This window comes from Microtus oregoni, unplaced genomic scaffold, assembly GCF_018167655.1.
Source record: "Microtus oregoni isolate MIOR12 unplaced genomic scaffold, Mior012 000013F_ref0000133, whole genome shotgun sequence".
NCBI lineage: Eukaryota > Metazoa > Chordata > Mammalia > Rodentia > Cricetidae > Microtus > Microtus oregoni.
In genome coordinates, this window is record NW_024543072.1 from 17,368,613 (window position 1) to 17,392,035 (window position 23,423).

Sequence of the window (23,423 nt, forward strand, 5' to 3'; positions counted from 1 at the left end):
AGTAAATCTTTAAAATAAATAAACCAAATTCCCAATAATGTCTATGCAGATCAGTGTTGATTGTGGGTCTGTAGCCATGATTATGCTCATTGTCCTATAAGGAGAAGGAAATATACCTCAACTGCCTTTAGCCTCCAGCTTCACGTCTCTCTCTTCACGAGATGCTCCAGTGGAGCGCTGGCATCCTACTCGCCAAGCCCTCCGGGATTCTTCATAAATACTTCCGAATGACAAGTGCAATTTTCACACCCTCTTTACCAGTGTGGAGGATGCAGCTTTGCTTAAAGGCACACACAAGGACTAGGGCCCTCTCCACTCATCCTTGTGCGGTTTCCACGAGGCCACACTAAGTGGAGAGAGGACTGTGTGGAAACTGAGGACCAAGAGCACACGGCTGGTGGATGAGAAACCAGTAAGATGTGTGCATTCATCCGTGAAGTGTGCTTTTCTAAAATTTGTGTGCATTAGTGTGTGTGTGTAGAGGCTAAAGGTGGAGGCTAGGTGCCTCCTCTACCACTCTCTCCACTTTACTTTTTTGTTCTTTTTCCTTCCTTCCTTCCTTCCTTCCTTTTCTTTCTGTTTTTTTTTTTTTTTTTTTTTTTTTTTTTTTTTTTTTTTTTTTTTTTTGGGTTTCTCTGTGTAACAGCTCTGACTGTTTTGGAACTCACTTTGTAGACCAGGAGGGCCTCGAACTCACAGAGATCTGCCTGTCCCCCAAGCGCTGGGAATAAAGGCATGCACCGCCATGCCCAGCTTTCACCTTACTTTTCAAACAGGTCTCTCAAAGCTCATTGAACACAGAGCTCACCTACTGGGTAGACTGGCTGGCTAGCAGCCTCACCCTCCCTACCCCTACCCTACCCCAGCCCTCCAGGTTCCTCCATGTTCCACCTTTCATTACTTTATAGGCAGCCACACCCAGCTTTTTTCATGGGTGCTGGGAATCTAGATCCTTAAGCAAGCACAACAAACATTTTGCCCATGAGGCATCTCCCTTTTGCTTTTTGGCGCAAGAGAGAACTGTTTTTGAGCCCTCCAGTGTCTTTGGGGCCTCCAAAAAACCTATTTACTTATCTTATCAAGTACCAGAGGCCCAGGGAATACAGCTTCTGGGAAAAAAGTCATATCAACCCACACAGGGACTGGAAGGACGTTGCCTCAGACTACAGAACCATGAACAGCATGGGCTGTGCACCGTCCATGTCGCCATCCCCACCCAAAGTCAGACCCCTGTTTGATCTTGGTCCTACACCATCCCCCTCATTCCATCTGCATACTCAGTCCCACCTTGCCTCCTTTCCTGGCTTGACTGCTGGCCTGTCTGCTCCCCTATTTTCCTAGAGGACAGATTCTAGCCTGGTCCTCCTCTGACTCCCACACCCACCTCTCTGCCACTGGACTACTTGGTGTCTTAGTGGAGGAAGGCAGGAAGACTCTCCTTGGGGCTGCTGACTTTATACTTCTTTTGGTTTGTTTGCTTCAAGACAGGGTTTCTCTGTGTAGCCCTGTTTGTCCTGGGAAAATCTGTAGACTAGGCTGGCCTTGAAATCACCGAGATCTGCCTGCCTTTACTTCCGAGTGCCGGGATTAAAGCATATGCCACCACTGCCGGGCTCTGACCTTATACTTCTGAGACAAAAATTCAAATTCAGCAAATGGGTGGAGTTATATCTCATCTTCAGGATGTCCTCCTTTTTCTGGTTGACCAGATTAGGCCATAAGAACAATATGAAGGGAGTTGTCAAATTTCAATGCTGAGATCATTCCTCCCGAGAAGACAGCCTAACTACTAACAAGCATGACAGAATACATCTTTCTGACCATTTTTAACCCCATTAGGTCACGGTCACGTGAGCTGCCCTTCCTTACTCCCTCCCAGGAGAATACTGAGTTTTCACTGCTAGCCAACAATATGGTGACACTTTTTTTGTTACTCATCAATAAAGAATCTTGTGACTTGCTAGCTGTGGTGGCTAGTGTCTGTAAGACCAGAACATGAAACTGAAGCAAGAGGAACGAGGAAAAGAAAAACTTGTGTACAAAGGAAATTTCTGATGCATGCTTTATTAGAGCCAAAGGTGACAGCTTTGTCCACTGAAACAAATTTCTGAGTTCAGAAGAGAAGACCACAAGAAATTTCACTTTGTAATTTTCCTTTATCAAACTATCCAGGAACACAGCAGTTGCTGTATGTGGTCCATTGGCATTACATAACAAGCTGTTAACAGAAAACACACCGAACAAAAAGCCTTATATTCTCTAATTGTCAAGTTAATCACCAACTTCTCTTAGATATGTGTGTGTGTGTGTGTGTGTGTGTGTGTGTGTGTATCCAACCCAAGGGCCTTGTGGTGTTAGGTAAATGTTCTACCACTGAGCTGTTTCTTAGTCCCACTTTTCTTAGATTTTAGATTTTTTTCTTATATACGATAATAAAATTCACTTCAAATACTAGCAATCAGGCTATATCATTTGAAAGGAGGTGGAACAGTCAACTTTAAGCCTTGGATTTTCTAGATCTTTCCTCAAATAAACTATGACTGATCTGCTAGATTTTAATCACTTTTCTCTGGGACCTACTCTGGGCCTACACAGAAGACGATACTAATATATCACCAATCCCTAGTGAATATGGTCCAGCAGCTCCTAGCTCTTGGAAGCACAGCTCATTCAGTGAAGACGCGTGAAGGTCCTGTTCTCCCCCAGTCAGCTGTTGTACATGATCAGCTTTTCCCTGAGGCTGGATTCTGTGGCTTGATCTTCTTTACAGCTTCCAGAACAGAGAATGGGTTCACTTTGTCTCCAAACTCTTTTTCTCGGTGCTCAAGAAGGACGCCCTACAGCAGAAACAAGAAGGGATGTCAGTTTTCAATCATGATGCGGACTCTGAACTTCTGCTGTCCATCAAGCCCTGTGATAGGGCAGCCGAGAGCCCAGCACTGAATGAAACCCACACCTGCCCTTGAGGAGGCCAGGCTTCTGAGGAAGGGGACTGAGGAATCTACACCCCAGTATTTGGGACACAGGAAGCCAGGATGGATGGAAGACTTCCTGGATGACAGGCAGATAAAAGTCTATCACCCCGGGAGAGAAGAGAATGAAAACATAAATATCCTACAAAGTATAGCTCAGAGTCCACATTGATGGGTGCTAAATGACCATCTGAGATAGCAGACCCCTTTAATCCTCTTAAGAAACTGGGGTCACAGCTGGGTGGTAGTGGCCCACACCTTTAATCCCAGCACTCGGGAGGCAGAGGCAGGCGGATCTCTGTGAGTCAGAAGCCAGCCTGCTCTACAGAATGATTTCCAGGATAGGTAACAAAGCTACATAGAGGATCCCTGTCCCGAAAAACAAAAACAAAACAAAACAACTGCAAAAAAAGAGAAAAGAAACCAAACTGGGGTCACACTTCCAATACTGTGAAGGAAACACAATATCACATAGGACATAGGACATCCCAGTTTCTCTGAAGTAGTAAAATGATATCAGGAATTGTCAGAGTTCTCTAACTAAATGTATCTGGACACTAGCCTTACATTTAAAATGATCTGTAAGGTGTTCTATCATTATAAAAACAATAACAACAAAAACAAAGCAAAAAGCAAAAAAGAAGTTGGGTTCAGAAGAAGGCTTGTCCAGTAGAGGCACTTGCAATATACAGGGCTAATAACCTGAGTTTAGACCCTGGATCTTAGGAGGGAGGTGAGAACTGACTCCTGAGAGTTGTCCTTTGACTTCCACACATGCATTGTGCATGCACATTGCTGTACACACACACGCGCGTGCACACACACACACAAAAATAAATAAATAAACAATAATTAAAACCCCATCCTGCTGTGTTTACTATTGGGAAGTGAATGATGAAACTGCAATTACTTGCTCAATAAGCCAAATGCAGGCAGTGAAAATTCAGGGAAGAATATATAATGGCGCGGGAAGCAAACCCACTGCCGTCAGCTGACAGGAAGGCTCCACCCACCTTCCACTAGTTTGTTCTTTTTGGAATCTCTCTGGTATATGCATTTCTTTAAAGTAGGAATCACAAATCATTATTTAAAAAAATTCATACCTAGAGGCACTTGACATAACAGGGAGGCAACAGCCACCTCCACTAGGAACCCAGGTGAGTCCTGATGCCCGCCATCCCAGTTCACCTTCTACCTTTCCAGAAACTCCACAGAGAACCAACACCCACCTAAGGATACCAGGAATGTGCGAGCCCAGCCATGAGTACCAAGTGAGTCATCACCAGGCAAGAAAAGGCTAGCAGCTGTGCCAAGCCCTGCCCTAGGGGCCACCACAGGAGGCAGAGGGAAGACAATGAAACCCCACAGGGCCCAGAGTGGGCAGGGCGGGCACCTTGGAGGGTCATGTGGGCCCGGTCACTGAGGACCACAGCTGAGGACAATTGTAGACAATCTGTAGGCGGTATCCTTCTATATTCCTGGGTTTAGTTTTTCCTGTGCTGCTTACCAGCGGTGCCTCTGGCTGACTTGCTTGCTCTCTCTAGGACCACTTTCTTACACAGAGATGGAAACGAGAAAAGCTAACATCCTAGACTGGTCATAGGGAAGACATGACAGGCAGGTGCTTTGCAGCCGTTACCATTAAGACACTTGGTATGTTTACTAGAAATCAACAGACAGAACTATGCCAAATTCAACACCGTTTAATACTAAATTCTAACATGAGTAAGTAAGAACAATTACCAATGCCATTTTTAAAAGATTAGAAATAAAGATTAACAGTCAAAGATTTTGGTTCTCATTCTTATTTCTCTTATATTGTGAGGTCCAACAATGCAGACTAAGGCTGCTTTACTACAGAAACAAAACACCAAAGATCCAACCACTCCGTACACATGTGCATGTCATAACCAGGTCTTCCTTCTGTGACCCATGCCTGCTATATAGTGCACTGGAAGCCCCAAGGCCCAATGTGGGGTGTCCACCTGCCTCCCAGTCCTCCAGGGACCTCATCTCTCTTTCCCCTTCTCTTCCTCAGGGTCCCCACATTGATTCTGGGCCCTCACTACCAGGACTCCTAACACCCTATCCATAGAGGAATAGGTTCTCTCTCTAGGCACAGCCCTGGTGCCAAGATCTCCACAGGAAAAATACAGTGGTCTCTCTCATACCTCCTTGTCACCCTTCCTCATCAGGTTGCTTTTGTTTGTTTATTTGTTGTTTTTCAAGATAGGATTTTTCTGTGTAGCTTTGGAGTCTGTCCTGGCACTAGCTCTGTAGATCAGACTGGCCTCAAACTCACAGAGAACTGCCTGCCTCCCAAGTGCTGGGATTAAAGGCATGCACTGCCACTGCTCAGCCAGACTGCTTTTATCTATCCCTTCTCCTCTCTGCTTTTCTCTTTATTCATCCTTGATGGTTTGGGAACATCCCAACTGAGTATATTCATCAATAGAATAAAAGTGAGATATCTGGCTGAGAACAGAAACACAACTTGAAATGAGAAAACCTGGGCTCAGGTCCCTGCAGTGCCGCGCTGGACCAAGCACCTTGGTATAGCTGCTTACTTCCTCTCAGTCAAGGTTGCCTCCTGCAGCGTGAGCATCAGGACTGTTTCCTAGCCTGACTGTAAAGTGTGTGAGAGGCCAGCATACGGTAGACTTGTGACCAGCGACAAGAGCTGGGAGAAAGGATGGGCGACTCTAGACATGGAGACCCCACACCCAATGCCTGCCCCTCTCCGGATCTGGCCTCAATTCCACAGATCTTCCGCAAACACAGATCCTACCTGTTTTCCAGGTCCTATCACAAAAACCCCTCCGAGGATGAAGCCTTCGCCTTCTAGGTTTCCAGAGAAGCCTCCATTCCAGGCCCGGAAGGAGTTGTACCACACACCCAAACGGATGAGGCCCATGAACATCATCTTCCTCCTCTCTGGACCGTAGAATTTTTTCTAGGGAGCAAGAAGACCTTGTGTGAGCAGTCTGTATGTTTTTCATCCCCAGGAAGGATGCCAAAAGCCCCAGAGCCTGTCTAACACATGACTCCACCCAGGGACATACTAAACTGCCTAGGGAAATAAAAATTTGCCAGCTCTGATTTAAGGAAAAAAGAAAAAAAGAAAAGAAAAAAGAAGAAAAAAAGCCTTTTTTTTTAAAAAAAAAAACCCAAACTTTATGTTATTTTTATGATGCAGGGATAGAACATGGAGCCTTGCATTTGTGAAGCACTATACCACTGAGGTCAACTTCAGGTCTCAAGGAAGCTCCAATCTAGGGAAATAACTCTGCCCCCACCGTCTCTCTCCTTACAACATTGTGCTGGGGAAGAGAAGGGAGGCACAACTGCATAAATTAAGGGGCAGGGGTTCATGCCAAGGGGCTGGAGTTTGCTGCTGTTTCCACCCTCCTGGGTCAATTAAAAAGAAAGCCTTAGAAATAACAGCCAACAGCCTTCCTGAGTTTGCCTGCGCTGTGCTCTGAGAGCTGGGGGACCCTGCCAGCTCAGGCAAACAGAAGGGGAAGGCCCTCCTCCAGTCCCAGGCCAGCGACCTCTTCCAGATAAGTACCATACCTCCCAGCCTAGGGCCCACAAGCCTGTAACATACTCTGTCTTTCTGCATTTTATTTCTAACTGTGTTTATACATGCATTTGTGTGTGTGTGTGTGCAGTGTTCACAGAGGCCAGAAGAGGGCACTGGACCCCCTGGAGCTGGCTTTGCAGGCTGTGGTGCTGGAAACTGAATGAGGGGCCTTTGGAAGAAGAGGAACGTCTTTTACACACTGAGGTTTCTCTCCAGTCACACACACTCACCTTTTCATCCAGGAAGATTTCCCCTTTGAAGTAAGGCTGGAAGTCCTTCACTTCTGCCTTAACCTGCTCCTTCACCACAGCATAGAGAGGGACACCTAGTTCATCCAACTGGGGCTTCAGGGAGGACAGGTCTGCTGCCTCCTATGGAAGACAGTTCAGGGACATGAGCACTTGAAGAGGTGATGTTAAAACAAATAAACAAACAAATGAAACAACAAAAACAACAACAACAAATCCAAACCACTGCCCAGGGCATGGCTGACACTGAGCAGAGGAAGAAAGATGACAAAAATCCCAGAGACAAGTCAGGTCTTGTAGCCCATCATGTGTTAGACACCAGGCCTCAGGACAGGGTTTCAGGTGGACTCCCAGCCCAGGCTTCTTATCTTCTCAAAGTGGGAAAGCGAAATATGCCCAGGGAGTCTCTGGAACAGTGGCTGTCCCAAACATGTCCTTTATGCTCAGTCAGGACAAGTTTTCCTACCTTGTATACTAACCCAAGGGTCTATCAGACATATGTGTGAAGGCCATGCGACTGTGGCCTCCAAGCTTCAATGCAAGGCGATCCCCTCCATTCCCTCCTAGATATCTCCTTCTCTTTCCAGCTCTAATCTAACCTACTGGAAAGGTATCTTTGTTCTAGAAAGGTCTCCTGGACCTGTCCCTACGTCTCAAGTATGTTCTCTGCCTTCTCTCTCTCTCTGTGTATGTGTGTATGTGGTTTTTCATTTGTGCTAAGCCTTCATGTCATCATCATGCATTATCACTCGGATTCCTAAGTATGTCTCACTGCTAGACATTCTGTCTTTTGTTTCATAGTGTCTAGAATGTGGCTGGATGTTCGAATGTCCTGAATGTATGGCAGGAAGAGCTGAAGATGTTCAATGGGAAGATGTGGCAAAGTTGAATTGGTACACACATCTTTGACCTTCATGAACCATGTTCTGGAAGAATAAACAATACCGCATAAATCATGGAAAAGCTTTAACCTGAAGAACCACTTCCTTTTTCACATAAGATGCTGTAATTAAAGAATCATCAGGAAGTTCTTTTAAATGTAGCTGGCCCACCTCAGATACAAATACAATGTAACATGAAAGCAACTATGTTTCCTAGAATAAGAGAAGCATAGCTAGACAAAACAGGATTGATTATAACATAATTTCATAAAGAACTCTACTGAGTAGCAAATTTTGACTGGAGCAGAAGAGAGGGGCTGTTGTTTCTGATATGGTTGAAGACCACCTGTTGGAAATGAGGTTCACTGCTTTTCCTGGGCTATTTCCTCTGGGTATGTCACCCTCTAAAGCCCTTGAGAGGAAATAGAGTCCTGTAACTCCTGCCCATGTGTCTGTTGAGTCACTTGTTTCTATCCACTCAGCTTTCTGGACACTGTAAGTTTCCACTGAATGCTGCTCCAGGGCACAGAGCAGAACACAGGAAAACTGGCTGTAGTGACCAAGAGCTGTGGCTCCTGGGACCCCTCTCTGTGTCACTGACTTCAACAGATCATGTCAGAACAGCATTTCTGCTGGTGTCTGGAGGCATCTCAGAATGGGAATCAAGAGCTCCGAGTTTATCCTCCACCTCCAAGATGAAAGAAAATAACAAACCCGTAAAGATGGCCAGCTTTGAATGCCTGTGACCTGTCACATGGCTAGGGGGACTGAGACTGACAGGAAACAGCTTGGCGATCACCTGGCCTTAAATGAGGAAGGCCCTATGCTAACTGGATGGGGCCAAGGCCATCACTGGGGTCTTGGATGGAGGAGGGACAGAAAGTTAGTATTTAGGGATGTGATGCAACAATGGGTGAGCAGCAGTTGCTGACTTTAGAAACACAGGGAGAAATCACAAGCGAAGAAAAGTGGTGGGCTCTGGAAGAGTGGAAACGGCAAGGAAATGGACATCCTCTGCAGTTTCCAGGGGAATGCAACCAGATTCCATTTGGGAATTCTGACCTCCAGCCTGTAAGCTAACTGCTGTGAAAGCCACCAGATGTGTGGCATTTTGCTACAGCAGCAATAAGTGAGCACACAATAAGCGGGCAGCTTGGCTTTGTGGCAACCTCTGTACCACTGTCCTGTGTAGAATGACAATGGTGACAACAGGTTGCATTGCTAAGATGCCCTTGAGAAGCCCTGCACAGGCTGGGATGTGGCTCAGTTGGTAGAGTGCTTGTCTTGCATGCACGAAGCCTTGGGTTCAATCCCAAGCATTACAGGAAATTGGACATGGTGGTACATGTCTGAAATCCCAGCACTCAGGAAATGGAGATGGGAAGACCAGAAATTTAAGGGCTACCTTGCAAGTGGAGTCAGTCTGGGCCACACGAGAACCTGTCTTAAAAAAACTGGAAAAGAGGGGCCTGGCAGGTAAGGAGCTGCAAAGGCTGTGTACTCAGCAGCATCCGTGGATTCTGTACCACACATACACAACAGAAAGAAATCTTTTAGTGGTGGGCCAGGCTTCCAGAGAAATGAGAGTGATGACCCTGACAGGGAGGAGCCAAGGGATTTGAAGGGCAAGAGAACCCTATTCAATTTTCTCAGCTCTCCAGACCATTATTTCGACAAGTGTCCATCTATGCTGACCAATAGGAACTCAGAATTTGCTCCTGCTGCTCTTCTAGATCTAATGAAAAGGTGGGGAAGGACATGGCTGCTACCATACTGGGCAAAAGGTCTGAAGGACAAAGAAAGCAGACTTGTTACTAACCCCACCAGGATATACAGAATTGTTAGGGAAAAACAAAAAACAAAAAACAGAGCAAATGTCAAAACAAATGCAGAGAGCAAATAACAGAAGCATCCAGAACTGACAGAAGGCTCAGAAGCACACATAAGCCCTTTGGTCTTGGCTGGAAATACTCCAGACCCCACTGTCAGATGCTTCCTTTCCAAGAGATCCTCAAAGGCACTCACCGCTCGACAGAGGAAACAGCCCGGCCTTCGCACAGCCATAATTACAGCCCCATTCTTCTCCCATAGCTCCTTTGCTTTGAATGTCCTTGATTCTGAAAGAGAAGAAGGAGAGTTACGAACTCCTCCTAGGCCTGCCTAGGAGGCCTAGACACTCCTGAACCACACGGAGCCAAGCTCAGGCCAGAACCCAGCCTAGAGGGGGCCAGGATGAGTACTCCACACCTAAGAGAAGAAAGCAAGCACAGAGAGGGAGGACTCACCTTCCCAAAGAACACTAATAAGGCTTAAGGACCCCATCATACACTCCAAAGATCCCTCTCCCACAAAATTCAGTGTTCCACTAGAACATCCAAATTGCACTAATTTCTAGCAAAATTGGCAAATTCCACTTATGGCTAGCAGCACTGGACACTAATAATTCTGTGGGGCCCAAACTAAGTTTTATATTTTGATATCCCTCCCAAAAGTACCCTTAAATGCATATTAAAAGAAATGAACAATATTTAAAAAATTGTTGTCTTTATCTTTTATAGTTTTTCAAGACAGGGTTTCTCTATGTTGACCCAGCTTTCCTGGAACTTTGAGATCAGCCTACCTCTGCCTCCTAAGTGCTAGGAACAAAAGTGTGAGCCATGATCTCCCAGCAAAATCAACATTTTTAAAATTTAAATTGGTCTAAACATGTTAGCTCCAACGCTTGCACTACTGTAAACAGAATAAAGTAGAAGACACCCAACAAGGAGATGCTTGGGAGAGTTAGTGAGGACTCATTAAGGATGAGTCTTAATTGTTCTAGTTTTCTCCAGAGGTACCCAAGTACCTGTGAAATGCAGTGTGAACAAAAACAGGGAGAGGGAGGCTGCCATCACGTGAGGTTTTGGAGACTGAACAAAGCTTGCAGGAGTCTCTCTGCACTGTCCTAAGGTTGCCTGCCTGGGTAAGAACCTCCACACTCCTGCCTCCCGAGGCCAGCTCCCTCACCAAATGGGGTAATGATGATGGCTTCTCTCTGGGAGTACTAGACAATGGACCACCCAACAGTGAGCCCTCGGGTGTACCAAGAAATTCCTGCCGCAAATGGACATGACTGAAGCCTTAGCTCTGTGTGGAATGCACCTGGCGTGATGGAGTGAGGCTCACAGCTCTTGCCATGAATTCCAGGTGGGCCCCTGAGGACGGGTACAGAGGGCCCTGTCTGCAGCTTCATCACAGGATAACCATGAAGTACCAGTGGCTCTCCAGATCCCCCACTTACAATGTACAAATCCTTACTATGTAGCAGGCCCAGTATCAAGCATCAGGAACACAGAACTGGATAAGCAGTGTTTCTTGAGCTCATTCAACTCAGACAACCCTATTCATTTTATTTTATTCTTTATGACATTATCAGAAGACTTGGAATTCCTCAGAATATTCTCTGGCTTATTAAGTGATGGTAAAATATTACTAAATATTACGGAGCAATTTATCATCGCAGTTAAGGCAATAGTAATAGAGAGTGAAAAATGACTTTGATAAGAAAAAGATAAATTAGACAATAATACCCAGATTACATTTATGTGACTATATGTAAGCATAGAAAGGAATACAGCAAAGTAAAAATGACTGTGTTAGGGTGGTATAACTATTGGTAATTTAAAAACTGTTATTAGATTTTCCTCTAATATTGCTTTAAGAAAAAGAAATGATTTTAGGAAGGAAACGAAAGAGGTTAAACATGCATCCCAGCACCCTGGAAAAGTACCGAGGCTGGCAGTCACTCATTACCTTTCCCCAGCGTCTTCAGGTCTATGTCTTCCAGATATTCCAGCTCTGCTTTCCGGGGCTTGGACAGAAACATATCCGTGTTGGCCAGGAGTACTGCCAGAGCAGCGGCCCCCAGGGCTCCCGCACCAATGGACCACATGCCCATGGTGAAGAAACTTGCGTCCTGGAGGAAAGACATGTCTGGAGATTGAGAAGAAGGAAGATGTTACTGTTCCCACAGGACAGCTGGAATCTGACCTCCTGCCCAAGACTCCAGTGGGCAACGGGCCAGGGGCCCAGGGGAGGAGGGGCTGAAGCAGGGAAACACGAGACTGGTCAGAACCGCTCAGCTGCTTGTCTCAGCCTCATTGTGAGAGCGTGGGAAAAGCACAGACACGTGCCGGTTTGTGCCCCGAGAAGCTCACTCACTCAGGCATCAGGAGTAATTAGAGAAATGACAGTCTTCTAGGAGCCTCTCTAGCGCCTCTGCCGCACTGAGCCTGTCCCATAGTCCTCTCCTCACCAAGCCTCGTTCTCTTTCACAGCACAGGTAGTAAGTGACTCAGCTGTCACCCCTCTGGGTAGGGACAGCTTTCTCATCTGCGATCAGAGGATTCCTGTTTTGTTGCCCCGTCTTCCTCTTGAGTTTAAGAAATCTCCGAGAAACAAGGGCGACATTCTACTCATCAAAGCCCCAGCCACTGCCCAGCAGGGCCTCACTCAGGGTAGACAGTTAATCTCAGTCAATTTCTCCCAGCTGAGAATAGCTTTCTCACTCATTATAGAAATGAAACAGGCTTCCATTGAAAAGAAAACAAAAAACAGTTTCAGCTGCACCAGTGCATAAAACCACAGCTGACGAGAAAGTCAACACTCCCTGAAGCCTACCACCTGGAGATGGCCACTGCTAAAAACACGGGTATCTAAGAGGGCATCCTTCCCACAGCCCTGCCCCCATGCACACACACGAGAACAAAACTGCAGGGATATTTGCTGAATGAATGGGAGAGCAGGGAGTAGGGTCTGTGTCACATCACAAGGAGCAGAATTTTTCAGAGGAGGCTGAGTCAGAGGTGTATGCATAGAGAAGGGGACCCTATGGAATCTAGCCTTATTCCCAGCTGGGGCCTGGTTACCTTACTAGTAAGGCTCTCTGTAGCAGGGTATCCTTTTGTCTCTGGGTGGCAAATCCAGAATCATCCCTGTTGTAGGATATTGGTACACTGGGTGAAGATAAATTGCTGTGACTGGTTTAATAAAGAGCTGAACGGCCAATAGCCATTAGGGCAGGAGGTACAGATGGGATTTCTGGGCAGAGAGAGAGGAAGTAGGAGATGATCAAGGCACAGAGGAGTCACCAAGGAGACGTGGAAGGAGTTGGACATACCGAATGAAAGAAAGGTAAAAAGCCACATGATAAAACATAGATTAATAAAAGCATGCCAAATTTAAGTTATAAGAGCTAGTGGAACAAGCCTAAACTAAGGCCAACCTTTCATAATTAATAGTAAGTCTCCATGTTGTTGTTCATGAGCTGGCGGGCCAAAGAAAAACCAGACTACACATCCCATCCCGAAACAGCAGTAGTCCATCCAGCCTGCCTTCTCCTGACAACTCCCTGTAGCCCCAGCGTTTCTGCTGGCTCTCACGCCACCCTAAGTTCTCACTCACCCCGATACTTCCCCACGTTCTTCTCCCAGCTTGACTCTGTATGCTTGGATGACTGGAGACAAGACAGGGACAGTAATTACCCCGAAAACACTTATTCTACCCTGCAAGTTTTGGCCTCAAAAGTTCAAATTTGAGTTAAGAAATAAAAGAGAGGCTAGGTCTAGTGGCACTGGCCTGTACCTCAGCTCTTCAGCAGGATGAGACAGGGGGACACTATCAAGGTCATGGTCATCCTGGGAAATTTATTGAGTCGCTGTCTCAAAGTAAAAAGAGGATGGGACTAGAAAACTTGTCTAGCACAAACAAGGTCCTAGGTTTAATCCTCAGTACCATTAAAATTAAATCAACCAATTAATTAATTGAAAGAGAACTCCAGGCAAGGAACGGCCAAATAAATATGACCTTAAAAAAAAAAAAAAGAGGAACCTGGTACTGATACACTCGGGAAAAGGGAAAGCAGAGGAGGCCAGTGTGGGTGTTGGAAGGAGTGGTGGCTGCCACTGTATCGCTGATGCAAGGGATTTCAACTGGGAGGGAAGGCTTACTTAGAACCACACAAAGTGTGGTCTATGGTCAATGGCTTACCACAGACAAGTGCTGAAATGAATTCAATACAGTTGAGTGATGAACATGACTTATGTACAATCAAGTTCTTGGGCAAAGCCGGAAAGAATGTTCCACAGGCCTGCTTCCAATTTTTCTTTGGCAAAGTTACACATTACTGGATTATAGTTCGCAGAACAATTGGGAGGGAATCACAGCTCCCAGACACCTGCTCTATACAGGAGCATCCACACAGCCTGGAAAAATGCTGGTGCTCTTATGCCTTTTACAGCAGTTTTGGATTACAAGCCAGTATACTTAACGCAGGGGCACACGAGTGCTGTCATCTTGTGCACAGATGTGCTAAGCATTTCTGTAAGAGGAGGCACAGGCCATCTTACATCTACCCTACAAATGGACTCCTGGAACCTAGTAGTGCATTTGGGGAGTCCAGGGACCCCCTCTCCTATCAACACAATCCTATTGAACTCTTGGAGGCCCCCAGGCTACATTTCCCCACCATCCAATGGCAAACATTTGGCTTGTTTGCTCAGTGATCACATCTAGGGAATTCAACTAGACTGAACACTTATTTTCATAATTTATATAGTACCGGCTGGTTGACTAAATGGCAATTTGGGAGAACTAAGTATGAAACATGATCCTTAAGAAGACATAGGCTCAGTTCACAGAGTAACGGGAAAGTCGGTAGGAAGGTTAGGCATCTTGGCTGAGTAAGAACACTTGGGTTGTGGGGCCACAAGGAAGAAAGCCAATCTGGGCAGCCACAGAAACAGAGGGAGTGGCTTTGGAATTGGTGTGGGACACAGTTCACAGTGTGAAAGTTTGGCTGGGCCAGGAATGATTGAGCCTAGCATGGAAGACTGACTCCCAGAGGGGAGAGGAAACCCAGAAGCCGCCACCCCTATAGCAGCAACCCAGTCCACCTGCTGAAAGTCACCTAAAGCACCTGTGTTTCCATGGGACTCTCATGCCATCTAGGATCTCATTTATTCCCAGGCCTCCCTAAGACCTCTTTTCATTCTGTGTGCTTAGATCACTGGGCATAGGTCAAGGATAGGATAGGAATCAGCCACCGAACAGACTCAACTCTCCCCTGCAGGAATTGATCATGCCCCAGAGACTCCCCTCTTTCCCTACCTCAACTTGGATTCAAGATGTGGGCATCAAAGCTACGCCAGGCATGATGTTTTCTTCCCTTAGGCCCTCGCCTACTGTGATCCACTCCTCTGGGGAGAGTACCCGCGCAGGCTCTGCTTTATCAGCAGTACCCTGGAAAGGCGGACTTCTCTGTGACTGGGCTCAAGCTGCTCCCACCCCAGCTGCGGCTCTTCTGCTGGTGATAAGCACGGAGAAGCACCTAGCTTCCGTACCTTAAAGTACCCTCTCTCCCAGGCAAGCCTTGGAACCGATACCGCGACAACCTGCTGCACAGACTTAGTCCCTGACTACGTTAATCCCACTCCCACAGGGAGAGATTTTTCATATCTAGATGGAACAGTCGGTGCTTTTCCACGTGTGCCTCCAAACCCACTGAGTGCAGAAGCAGGGAGACCAGTAATCCTGAATTCTCTGAGCGTCACTTGACATACTTGGCTCAAGTTCATTCTCCCAACTGTCTTGTGTAGCAAAGAATATTCTTTCTGCAGGGGCCGACACTAAGGTTCTGAGTCCACGAATTTCCTTGCTGTCACAGGGCCAGCAGGTAGCAATACTGCCATCTGTAGCAAACAGGAGAAGTTGCGCCGCAGCTGTTCCCTGCAGCCACACCTGGACTCTCTCCACACATTTGGAAGTAGATCTGTGGGGGTCAAGGGCATGAACCTCCATCTCCAGGAAAATTTCAAACAGGCAGTTTATAGCCTTCAGCCATCAAATACAGTGTCACTATGTCTGGTCTAAAGGAAATTTACCATACACCAGCTGTCCCTTCTCTTTTTCCCACTCTGTCTCTTTCTTAAGGAGGGGGCCAGTCTCTCTCTAAATGACAACTGGCAGATTGTTTACAGAAGGGCTAGCCCCACAGCTCCACGACTCAGCTCCCTAGGGTGGGGTTTATCTGATCCCCTTGTCTCCCAGAAGGTGAAGCTGGATAAGATGGCAAATAAACTGCAGCTGTCAGAGCTCAGAGTGGCAGCTCGGGTGTGGAGACGCTTGAGAGTTGGTAGAGGGAAGCCAGCTGGATTGCCCATGCCAAATGCGGCCATCTTCCCCAGGCCCATCTTCTCAACTCCAAAGTGAAGGTGTGCTACAGCTCCTCAGAGCACAGGGACATTGTCTGATGCCAACACAAACAGCTCTCTCTGGAGCCCCAACATTCCTGCTCTTCATTAACCTAACCCCACCTTGGCCCACTGCCCATTCAGGCTTTATCCAGCTTGGCTGCCCCCCTCCCCTATATCCACCGATCAGCAGGCTAAACCTGGAGCTGCACTTACCATCTGCGGCGTCCACACCTCTGCTTCTGCTGACAAGTGGTTCTGGCTCACAGGGTGTGCAGGCCGGGTGAGCAGGCACAGGGAGAGTTGGAGGTGGGGCTTTGGCGGCTTAGCCACTCCACAGGCACGACTGGGCCACACAGAAACCCTAGGGCTCCTTCAGCTGCCAATGGTTAATCTCCAGAAAACATCGAAGTGGCCAGCTGCCAAGGCCCCCTAGCCCTTCAAAAAACTGAGCAGAGATTTGAGTCATTTGCAGTCATGCAGACTGTAACATTTCCCAAGGGCCAGCAGACTCCCCCTCTGCTATGGGTGCACTGTCAGTCAGGCTCTTAACACAGGCCACATGGCAAAGTCACAGCATCAAAGAGACAGGTCCTTTTGTCCATGGTTCTTTGTGTGGCCTGCTCTGTACCCACTTAAGTCTACATCCAGGAAGTCAACTGGACAACCAAGGAGCCTTGGTATCTATCCATCACCTCTCTTTTCCCCTTTCTCTGCCGTTTACAGAACCCCTATACCCTTCCTGCCTGACCTCATCTAAGGCCAGCACCTCACTCACTAGCTTGGCAATGCCTCCGACTTCCCATTCCTGTTACTGACTCAAAGTTTCCAGGTAGGAGGTTTATACGGATCTGTCACAGTACATCCAAAACTGACCTCTGTCCACTATTGATTTCTCTCCTAGGGCTCCTGACTCAATGACCCAGATATCCAGACAGCTGCTCAAGCCAGAAACCTAACGTCAATTTTCCTTTCTTTGGCTCTCACTGCCTACACGTTATCAGTCAGAGTTCTGTCCATCTCTCATGGGTCTGTTAGCCTCTTCCGACCTCACGGCTACAGTCTAAGCCCAAACCCCCATTACTCTGAACTGCTCAGAAGCGGACGAACTTGGGCAGCCTTTACTTTGGTTCTTTACACATCACTCTCTATGTTGTAGCCAGAGTAGTCTTTCTTATTTATTATTTTACTTATGTGTAAGGGTGTTTGGCCTGTGTGTATGTCTGTGTACCGTGTGCAGACCTGCCTAGCGCCAGTGAGGCTAGTAGAGGGCTTCAGATCCCCTGGGACTGGAGTTTCAGATGGTTGTGAGTTGCCAGGTAGGTGCTGGAACACAAACCCAGAGAGTCTGGAGGCCCAGCCAGTGCTCTGAATTCCTGAGCCGCCTCTCTAGTCCCTAGCTAGAGTGATCTTATCACTCCTTACTTCCATTTCAGCTTCTCTTACAGTGAGCGTCTCCCCAGAGCTGACAGGGTCTAACTTCAGCCCACCATTCTGGTCTCATCCCCGGCTCCTCTAGCACCCTCACCACACTACCTGCTTGCAAGATCACACTCTTTACTGTTCATGTCATTCCTTTACCGAGAATTCCCTCGCCCTGAATACCAACTAGATGCATGCCTACCTGCTGGTAAAACCCAGCATCAACAATACATCCTGCTAAAACCCTTCCCTAAAAGCATTGCCAACTGAATGCTCTATCTGGTTACAGGGCCCACACATGTGTTAACATATGCACACCCCTGCGCACTGTGAAAAATGGGCTTCATGTGTTGTGTTTCAGTTATCTGTCTGACTTCCCAGTAGAGGACACGGGGAGATCATCACTATTACACCAACAGTGCTTACCAAGGCTCTGCTACATGTAATACAGGCAATGGAAGGTACGTGTAATTTATCAAATTTGTAATGAAGGGATCTGAATTTTACTTCTGAAGTTTCACAGTGGAGCAGAGTTGGAGCTAGCCTGTTGCTGCCCAATTTCGCCTCTGTGTGGAAGGTAATTCTGCACACTGCTAACCTGGCTTTAGAGAAGACACTCACACTTGGAACTGATCGTGCATCGAGTCCCAGCTCTGCTGCTCACTGGCAGGGGGAGCGGACACATCCGAGCCCAAGTATAGTCACTGAACAGACAGAAGAAACTAGAAATCCTCTGTCCCCACTCTCACAGTCAGACTCTGCAGCACCAATGACTACTTCTACAGGGAGAGCCTTAAGGGCACCCAGCGCTACCCAGTGTCTGCTGTGTGAGCACATTCTCACTTTCTCCTGCTGGTTCAAAGAGCTGCCTCTGGGCAGGAACCGATAAAAGTCTTAACAAAACAGAGCGTCAGCACTGGGTGGGTTAACTCACGTCTGAAACGTGTAGGGACAGCAAGACAGCCTAAACATCAAGAGAACACTGCCCTGCCCAGCCTCACCCAGGGACTCTTCCCACCTCAGAAAAAGCTGGCCTGAGGCAGACCCAGGAGAATGAAGAAAGGAAAGAGAGGGAAGGAGCAGGGAAAGAAGAGGCAGTGGTTTCCTTGCCTCAGGCTCTCAATGAACAGACTGGAAGGATGTTTCCCAGCTCTCCTCTCCTCCACCGTCCTCTGCTGTTAAAGTTCTACTTTAGTAACCCCTTTACTGAATAAACGAGGAGCAGACTAGCCCAAAGCCACATGGGTAAGAAGGGCATCAGTGCCAATGCTGGGGCTCAGGTCTGGGTCTCCCAACTCTCAATCTGAGCCAGCTTATTCTGCTTTGGTTTCCGAAGGTTCCACACACCCAGCCCCGAACCAGGGCCCTAAAGCTCAAAGAGTATGCACATACATCGGAGTCAAGTGCAGCTAGTGCTGAAACTGGATCATTGGCCTTAGGCAAGCTGAGAGCAAGACTCCTGGATGAGGCCTGGTGTTGGAGAGAATCCCAGTCTCTCCCAGGCCTAATCCCTGGCAAGCAGTTTACAAACCAATGCCAAATGTTTTCTTTAGGATCATACTGCCCATTCTCCGCTTAGAAGCAGGTCTGCATTTTTTCCTATACACAGTAACAAGGCCATGCTATTTCTAGATGCCATCATAAATGCCAGCTTAGCAGGGCGAAAACACAGGGAACAACAGGAGAGCCTTCACAACCACCTTCTGGAATTGGCAACCTACAGTGAGCTGTCATTTATTTGCCAAAACCTTCAACTTTCAGCTCTGTTCACTGGGGTGAATGCCTGGCTCTATCCCAGCCCTCCTCTGAGACACTAGGGTCGGAACCATGAACAGGCACTCAGAGGAGAAAAAGATAATACTGTCAGCAACTTGGAAACTGAGGCACAGGTACAGCGAAGAGTAAGGGGTATAGCTGACTGGGAAAGTCGTTTCCGCTCAGAAATGATTAAACCCAGGCCCCCCCCCCCCAAAAAAAAGATCTGGCCATTCAGCTGACTTTTCAGCCTCCTGCCTAGGCTTAGAAGACCTGCTCTCTCACGTTGCATGTATATGGACAGGAAGATGAGGGCAAGCCTCCAAAATGCACTGGGGTCCAGCAAACAAGTCCTAACTCCCAGTCTGGTCCTGAGAGGCCATTTTATCCCTCACCACCTCAGGATCTTCTGGGAAACAAGTTGAGTGCAGTGATGGCACATGTCTGTAATCCTAGCACTCAAGAGGCTGAGGCAGGAGGATTACTGATGAGGTCAGAAAAGGTGAGGGAGGTCATTCTGTAGGACTATCATAAGGAGTGTGCGAGAACAACACGAAAAACGGCAGCACTCTGGAAAACTTTAAAGGTTTCACATTGGGCTCCCCCCCCTTTTCTTTTAAAAAGATGAGCTCTTGATCTGTAGCCCAGGATAGCCCAGGACTCGCCACCTTCCTACCTCAGCCTCCTTTGTGCTGGGGTTTTAGGCATGCACCACCCCAATTGGCTTTAGCATTGTCTTATTGTCTTTATCTTTTCCAGGGTTTGGATCCACTGACTGTCCTAGTAGAGCAAAATACATCCCGAACATGGGACAACTTCTCCAGCTATGTTGCTGCAAGTCTGCTTGCTAGGTGGAAGTTCTAGGTCTGGGGGAGTCCTCCTCCACAGCACATACTCTGACTTAACTAGGGCTCCCCGATACTGCCTTTTGCACTGGCTGTGCCAACTGGTGGTGCCAAAGGCAAAGGGCAATACTCAGTTGTAATCTCCCTTGGCAGAGGCCACTGAGTGCAAAGGTGAGCAGGGCTCCTTCTACAGTACCTTGTACAGTTCCTGCCACACAAACCTCTGTCCAAACAAATTCTTTTTTTTTTTTTTTTTTTTTTTATTTTTTTTTATTTTTTATTTTAATTTATTTATTTATTAAGAATTTCTGCCTCGTCCCCACAACCGCTTCCCATTTCCCTCCCCCTCCCCCGATCAAGTCGCCCCCCCCCCCCTCATCTGCTCGAAGAGCAATCAGGGTTCCTTGACCTGTGGGAAGCCCAAGGACTGCCCACCTCTATCCAGGTCTCCTAAGGTGAGCATTCAAACTGCCTAGGCTCCCACAAAGCCAGTACGTGCAGTAGGATCAAAAACCCACTGCAATTGTTCTTGAGTTCTCAGTATTCCTCATTGTCCGCTATGTTCAGCTAGTCTGGATTTATCCCATGCTTTTTCAGACCTAGGCCAGCTGGCCTTGGTGAGATCCCAATAGAACATCCCCATTGTCTTAGTGTGTGACCCAAAAAGAGGAACATGGGATGTACTCACTCATATTTGGTTTCTAGCCATAAATAAAGGACATTGAGCCTATAATTCATGTTCCTAGAGAAGCTAAATAAGGTGAATCCAAAGACAAACACATAGGCATCCTCAGGAATATTAACCTTCATCAGGCGATGAAAGGAGACAGAGACAGAGACCCACACGGGAGCACCGGACAGAAATCTCAAGGTCCAAATCAGGAGCAGAAGGAGACGGAGCACGAGCAAGGAACTCAGGACCACGAGGGGTGCATCCAAACAAATTCTTAACATTGCAGAGGCAGACAGCCAATTAGCAATTGGCTAGAGAGTTATCTTTAACCTGAGATACTGACAAAGCCCGGGCATGAGCTATAGGATTCAGGGCCTAAGCAAACCTTCTGGTGCTACACAGCTTGGGACTATCATTAGAAACCAAGACTGCAATGCCAGCACTCAGAAGGCTGAGAGAGGGGCACTACAAATTCAAAGACAGCTTCTGTAAAATTAAAAGGCACCCTGACCCATATAATAAGACCCTGTCTGGAAGAAGAAAAGAAAGAGGGCGGGGGAGGAAGGGAAGGAGAAAGGGAAGAGAGAGATAGAGATAGAGATAGAGATAGAGATAGAGATAGAGATAGAGAGAGAGAGAGAGAGAGAGAATATGAATGTTTTGAACCCTTTCAGGAACAACACACAGGGTAAATGGCTTCCCTTATGAGGAAGGAGACTACTGGAAAGGCCAAACCAAGAACACACACCTAGGTCCAATTCCTCCATGTTGTACAAACCTGGACCAGGCACTGTTTTGCTTCAGTAAAATGGGAACAATTCCTGAATCACCTTCTACAGAGATGAATCAGGATTAAAGACATAGAAGATGCTATAAGCTCTTTACAAAGACTGCCAGAGATGCTTAATTCTTACTCATTTCTGGATTAGTCAACGACTACCCCAAATATACGAAACAGACTATTTTCTGATGAATATCTTCTGAGGAATCAGGGTGTGCAGTGTGAACCCCAATTTTGTCTCCAGGGCTGGGCTAAAACAGGAGCATTTAAGACACTATAAGCAGGTTCCATGACAACACTTTTCAAAATAAAACCTAAGTGATTGTTTTCTATTCAAATAGATCATCGACTAGGCTCCAAGGGGGGAAAATGTTGAAATAAAAATAAAACCCCGAATTAAGCTGATATCTAGGTAAGAGGGCTTTGAAGACAGATAGGAGGCACGGTGCCAGCAGGACTCTGGGTATGTGCCTCCGCATACCTGCCAGGGTGCACATTAACTTTCCTTGCTCTCCCTTAGGCCATTTCCACCAACTGCTTCACCGTCTAAAAACCCAGAGGATGGGCTGCCATGTGCTCTGCTCATCTCTTCACCACACCTCAGCTGTACTTTAAAATTTACAACTGGGCTTTCTAAGTCAAAGGTTGGTAACCTTTGGAAGAGACGGGGAACAGGTGCCTCTGAGACTTCCTTCCTCAAAGGGCACCCAAACAGAGACAGGACAGCCACTGCCATCCTCCGGCAGCCTCCAGAACTCCTGCCGGCGAGTTTGGACAAGAGTTTCTCAGTCCTCTGGCCCAACAATTCAGACACCCAGTTGGTACCACCAGTGCCAGTTCGGGACCGGGTATCTTGGCCCTAAGCCTGGAGTCTGTCCCAACATCTCTGGGGTGGGCGGAGGGCACCTTGGAGAGCGGCCCCAGGAGAAGGTGGAGCCGCATCCTCTATCCGTCCGCACCACTCTCCACGGTCGCGGGCTTGCCTGGATCCTCACCTGAGCCCCGAGGACCCCACCTCCGTGGACGTCACGGGCCTCGCTGAGCTGTGCCAGCGGACATAGGTGTCTCCCGCCCGCCTCCTCCTCCGCTGGAGCTCAGCGACGGGAGCCGAGGGACCCGGAGCTCTCCGCGCCTGCGCAGCTCGGCCCCCACGCCACCACGCCACTTCCACGTGACGGACATGCCCCCGCCCCGCCTGGGGTCGCCTTTGCGCGGCTCTCCTCTGCTCTCTTTTCCTTATTCTTCTTCACCCCCAAATGCTGGTTATCAGAGTAAAGAAAGGCAGCTGAGAATTGGCTCTAAGGATAATACCATTTCCTTTCAGCTTCTGAGCAACCCCAGGGCCGGTTTGTCTTCCACTCATTCGTGTTTGTTTATTTAATGTGGCTCCCAGGTGCTGGGATCACAGGCGTGCACTGCCATGCCCGGCCTTCACCCATTTTTCTCAGTCCTGTTGTAAGTGTTCGTGCAGTTTCAGGGACAGAGTTAACTGACTAATACAGAAGAGGTAAATGCAGGGGTGGGGGAGACAGAAGCAGAGAGGGGTGCCACAGCAGTTTTCAAAGAAGTGTTGAAGCAGCCACACTGATCAGAAATGGTCACTTCTTCCACAGTGTTGGGGTGTGTCCGCGTGTGTGCTGAGCTGAGCACCCGGCCAGCCAGGGTGTCCTGATTTATCACTCTTTGTCTTCTTCTCACGTTCCTCCCTGTGAGAAACGAGACCCTTGCTATATACTAACAAATTCAAGAGGCTAGGGAAAGTAAGACAGTTTTTATTTTATCCTGTGGAACTGGGTGTTATTGTAGACAAAGGCAAGAATGACTTGCCTGCCAATTTGGTGTCAAGCAGTGATTTTTACAGTCCTGATCGTAAATATTTTTGCCCCCTTTCCCATGAGCTGGGTCCTTTGGAGAGTTACAATCTTTCCCACTCATCTAGCATAGCACTCACCCCAAATTTCCCATCCCCCTAGAACTGAAGACCCTGTCATTCTTTCCTGATAGGTCACTCAGTCAGTAGCTGTCCTAGTTAGGG

At 47.5% G+C, this 23,423-nt stretch overlaps 1 protein-coding gene across 4 annotated transcripts; it reads right to left on the reverse strand.

Moving 5' to 3' along the window:
- Positions 1 to 2,039: 2,039 nt before the first annotated feature.
- Prxl2a (peroxiredoxin like 2A) lies at positions 2,040 to 22,521 on the reverse strand. 4 transcript variants are annotated; one of them, XM_041663150.1, is made up of 7 exons: positions 22,384 to 22,401; positions 16,129 to 16,360; positions 11,477 to 11,656; positions 9,710 to 9,801; positions 6,786 to 6,926; positions 5,761 to 5,925; positions 2,040 to 2,837 (listed from the first exon to the last, which is right to left on the reverse strand). In XM_041663150.1, exons 3-7 carry the CDS (start codon positions 11,652 to 11,654, stop codon positions 2,724 to 2,726), a joined length of 690 nt encoding a protein of 229 aa, XP_041519084.1. In that variant the 5' UTR covers positions 11,655 to 11,656; positions 16,129 to 16,360; positions 22,384 to 22,401; the 3' UTR covers positions 2,040 to 2,723. The 4 variants fall into 4 exon arrangements, with proteins under 4 accessions (XP_041519084.1, XP_041519085.1, XP_041519086.1 ...); XM_041663151.1 differs by having other exon boundaries at positions 11,477 to 11,639; positions 22,384 to 22,400; XM_041663152.1 differs by lacking the exon at positions 16,129 to 16,360 and having other exon boundaries at positions 11,477 to 11,639; positions 22,384 to 22,521.
- Between the last annotated feature and the right edge of the window lie 902 nt (positions 22,522 to 23,423).